The 2,500-nt window shown below is 43.8% G+C and overlaps 1 protein-coding gene across 2 annotated transcripts in view; it reads right to left on the bottom strand.

Moving 5' to 3' along the window:
- The window catches only part of arrb2a (arrestin, beta 2a), a 50,407-nt gene that overhangs the window by 22,151 nt on the left and 25,756 nt on the right, over positions 1-2,500 (bottom strand). For both annotated transcript variants that reach the window (XM_028595044.1, XM_028595045.1), the window contains exons 7-9: positions 1,887-1,946; positions 1,426-1,493; positions 452-587 (exon numbers count right to left, since the gene is read on the bottom strand). In XM_028595044.1, coding sequence (XP_028450845.1) covers positions 452-587; positions 1,426-1,493; positions 1,887-1,946 — 264 coding nt within the window. The remainder of the gene's footprint in view (positions 1-451; positions 588-1,425; positions 1,494-1,886; positions 1,947-2,500) is intronic.

Genomic DNA, 2,500 nt, shown 5'->3' with positions numbered 1-2,500 from the left:
GCCTCCAGGTGTGTGTGTGTGTGTGTGTGTGTACCTCTTTGTCCAGAGAGGCGTCCAGGTGTGTGTGTGTGTGTGTGTGTGTGTGTGTGTGTGTGTGTGTGTGTGTGTGTGTGTGTGTGTGTTTGTCCAGAGAGTCCTCCAGGTGTCAGGTGTGTGTGTGTGTGTGTACCTCTTTGTCCAGAGAGGCCTCCAGGTGTGTGTGTGTGTGTGTGTGTGTGTGTGTGTGTGTGTGTGTGTGTGTGTGTGTGTGTGTGTGTGTGTGTGTCTTTGTCAGAGAGGCCTCAGGTGTGTGTGTGTGTGTGTGTGTGTACCTCTTTGTCCAGAGAGGCCTCCAGGTGTGTGTGTGTGTGTACCTCTTTGTCCAGAGAGGCCTCCAGGTGTGTGTGTGTGTGTACCTCTTTGTCCAGAGAGGCCTCCAGGTGTGTGTGTGTGTGTGTGTGTGTGTGTGTACCTCTTTGTCCAGAGAGGCCTCCAGGTGTAGGGATCTGTCCGACATGAGGAAGCTGCGGGTGGTCTCCACCATGGGCTGAGGGCCGGGCTTCTCCGGAGCGTACTGGACCTTCCTGATCACCAGACGCACCGAGTTCCTAAAAACACCAAACGCTTTAATTATATCGGACAGCATACAGTAACACGTGTGTGTGTGTGTCTACAGTACAGGCCAAAAGTTTGGACACACCTTCTCATTCAATGCGTTTCCTTTTTATTTTCATGACTATTTACATTGTAGATTCTCACTGAAGGCATCAAAACTATAAATGAACACATATGGAATTATGTACTTAACAAAAAAGTGTGAAATAACTGAAAACATGTCTTATATTTTAGATTCCTCAAAGTAGCCACCCTTTGCTTTTTTTATTAATAAGGGAAATAATTCCCCTAATTAACCCTGACAAAGCACACCTGTGAAGGTAAAACCATTTCAGGTGACTACCTCATGAAGCTCATTGAGAGAACACCAAGGGTTTGCAGAGTTATCAAAAAAAGCAAAGGGTGGCTACTTTGAAGAATCTAAAATATAAGACATGTTTTCAGTTATTTCACACTTTTTTGTTAAGTACATAATTCCATATGTGTTCATTCATAGTTTTGATGCCTTCAGTGAGAATCTACAATGTAAATAGTCATGAAAATAAAAAGGAAACGCATCGAATGAGAAGGTGTGTCCAAACTTTTGGCCTGTAACAAACACACACACACACACACACACACACACACACACACACACACACACACACACACACACACACACACACACACACACACACACACACACACACACACACACACACACACACACACACACACACACACACACACAGCCTTAGAGCTGCAAAGATGAATTAGACGATTAGTGGTCAACTATTAAATTAATCTCCAACTATTGGGATAATGGATTAATGGGTCCGAGTCTGAACTCACCTCTTGTGAATCTTCTCTTCTATCGACTTGGCACAGAAAGCTCGGATCTCAAAGTCCACGCCGCACGCCTGCACAGAAACGTCTTCGTTTTTAGATTCAGACCTTGTTCTGCTGAGTAACATCAACACACAGTAGCTCACAGGACTTTAAATACAGGAAAACACTGACGTGTGTTTGTGAGAGACAGCGAGAGAGAGAGACAGAGTGTGAGTGTGTGTGTGTGAGAGAGAGAGAGAGAGAGAGAGAGAGAGAGAGAGAGAGAGAGAGAGAGAGAGAGAGAGAGAGAGAGAGAGAGAGAGAGAGAGAGAGAGAGAGAGAGAGAGAGAGAGAGAGAGAGAGAGAGAGAGAGAGAGAGAGAGAGAGAGAGAGAGAGAGTGTGTTTGTGTGCCTCTCTATGTGTGTGAGTTTGTGTGCATGCGTATGTGTGAGTGTGTGTGTGTGTGTGTGTGTGTGTGTGTTACCTTCCCAGTGTCCTCTGGGCCGGGCTGTAAAGTGACTGAACATGGGAGGTTCTGAGGAATCTGAAATCAGCAGAGAAGAAGAAGAAGAAGAAGAAGAAGATAACCAAAGTAAAAAATAAAAAACTCAGCAGTGGGACCTTTCCCCAATACTGACCACCAGAGGTCAGCGTTCCCATGATCCTCACACATCGTTGTTTACATGATTTAAATAAGGGGGGGGGGTCAAACTCAACTTCCCAGAGGGCCACACTGGAAAATAAGAATCACATCAAGGGCCAGACAGGTTTAGTTTGTTGACAGGCTTTTATTTAAATTGAAAAAGTCAAATATCTTTGACTGTATTGTTGCACGTGTCATATAGTCTCCTCACTCACAGTTTGGTCGACATAAAGTCCTAAAGAAGTCAGGAGAAAGTTCCTCGGAAGTCATAGAAAAGAAGAGCCCAAAAACGTCAGAAAAAAATAATTAAAAACGTCGGAAAAAGTGACAAAAACATCAGAAGAAGTAAAAAATGTCAGAAAAAGTGACAACATTGTTGGAAAAAGTGACAAAAACGTCAAAAAAAATTATAAAAATGTCAGAAAAAGTGACAAAGACGTCGGAAAAAGTGACAT

The sequence above is a fragment of the Perca flavescens genome, chromosome 13, assembly GCF_004354835.1.
Source record: "Perca flavescens isolate YP-PL-M2 chromosome 13, PFLA_1.0, whole genome shotgun sequence".
Classification (NCBI taxonomy): Eukaryota; Metazoa; Chordata; class Actinopteri; order Perciformes; family Percidae; genus Perca; species Perca flavescens.
Note: the sequence above shows the minus strand (reverse complement) of the source record. Positions and strands in the feature narration are given on the sequence as shown.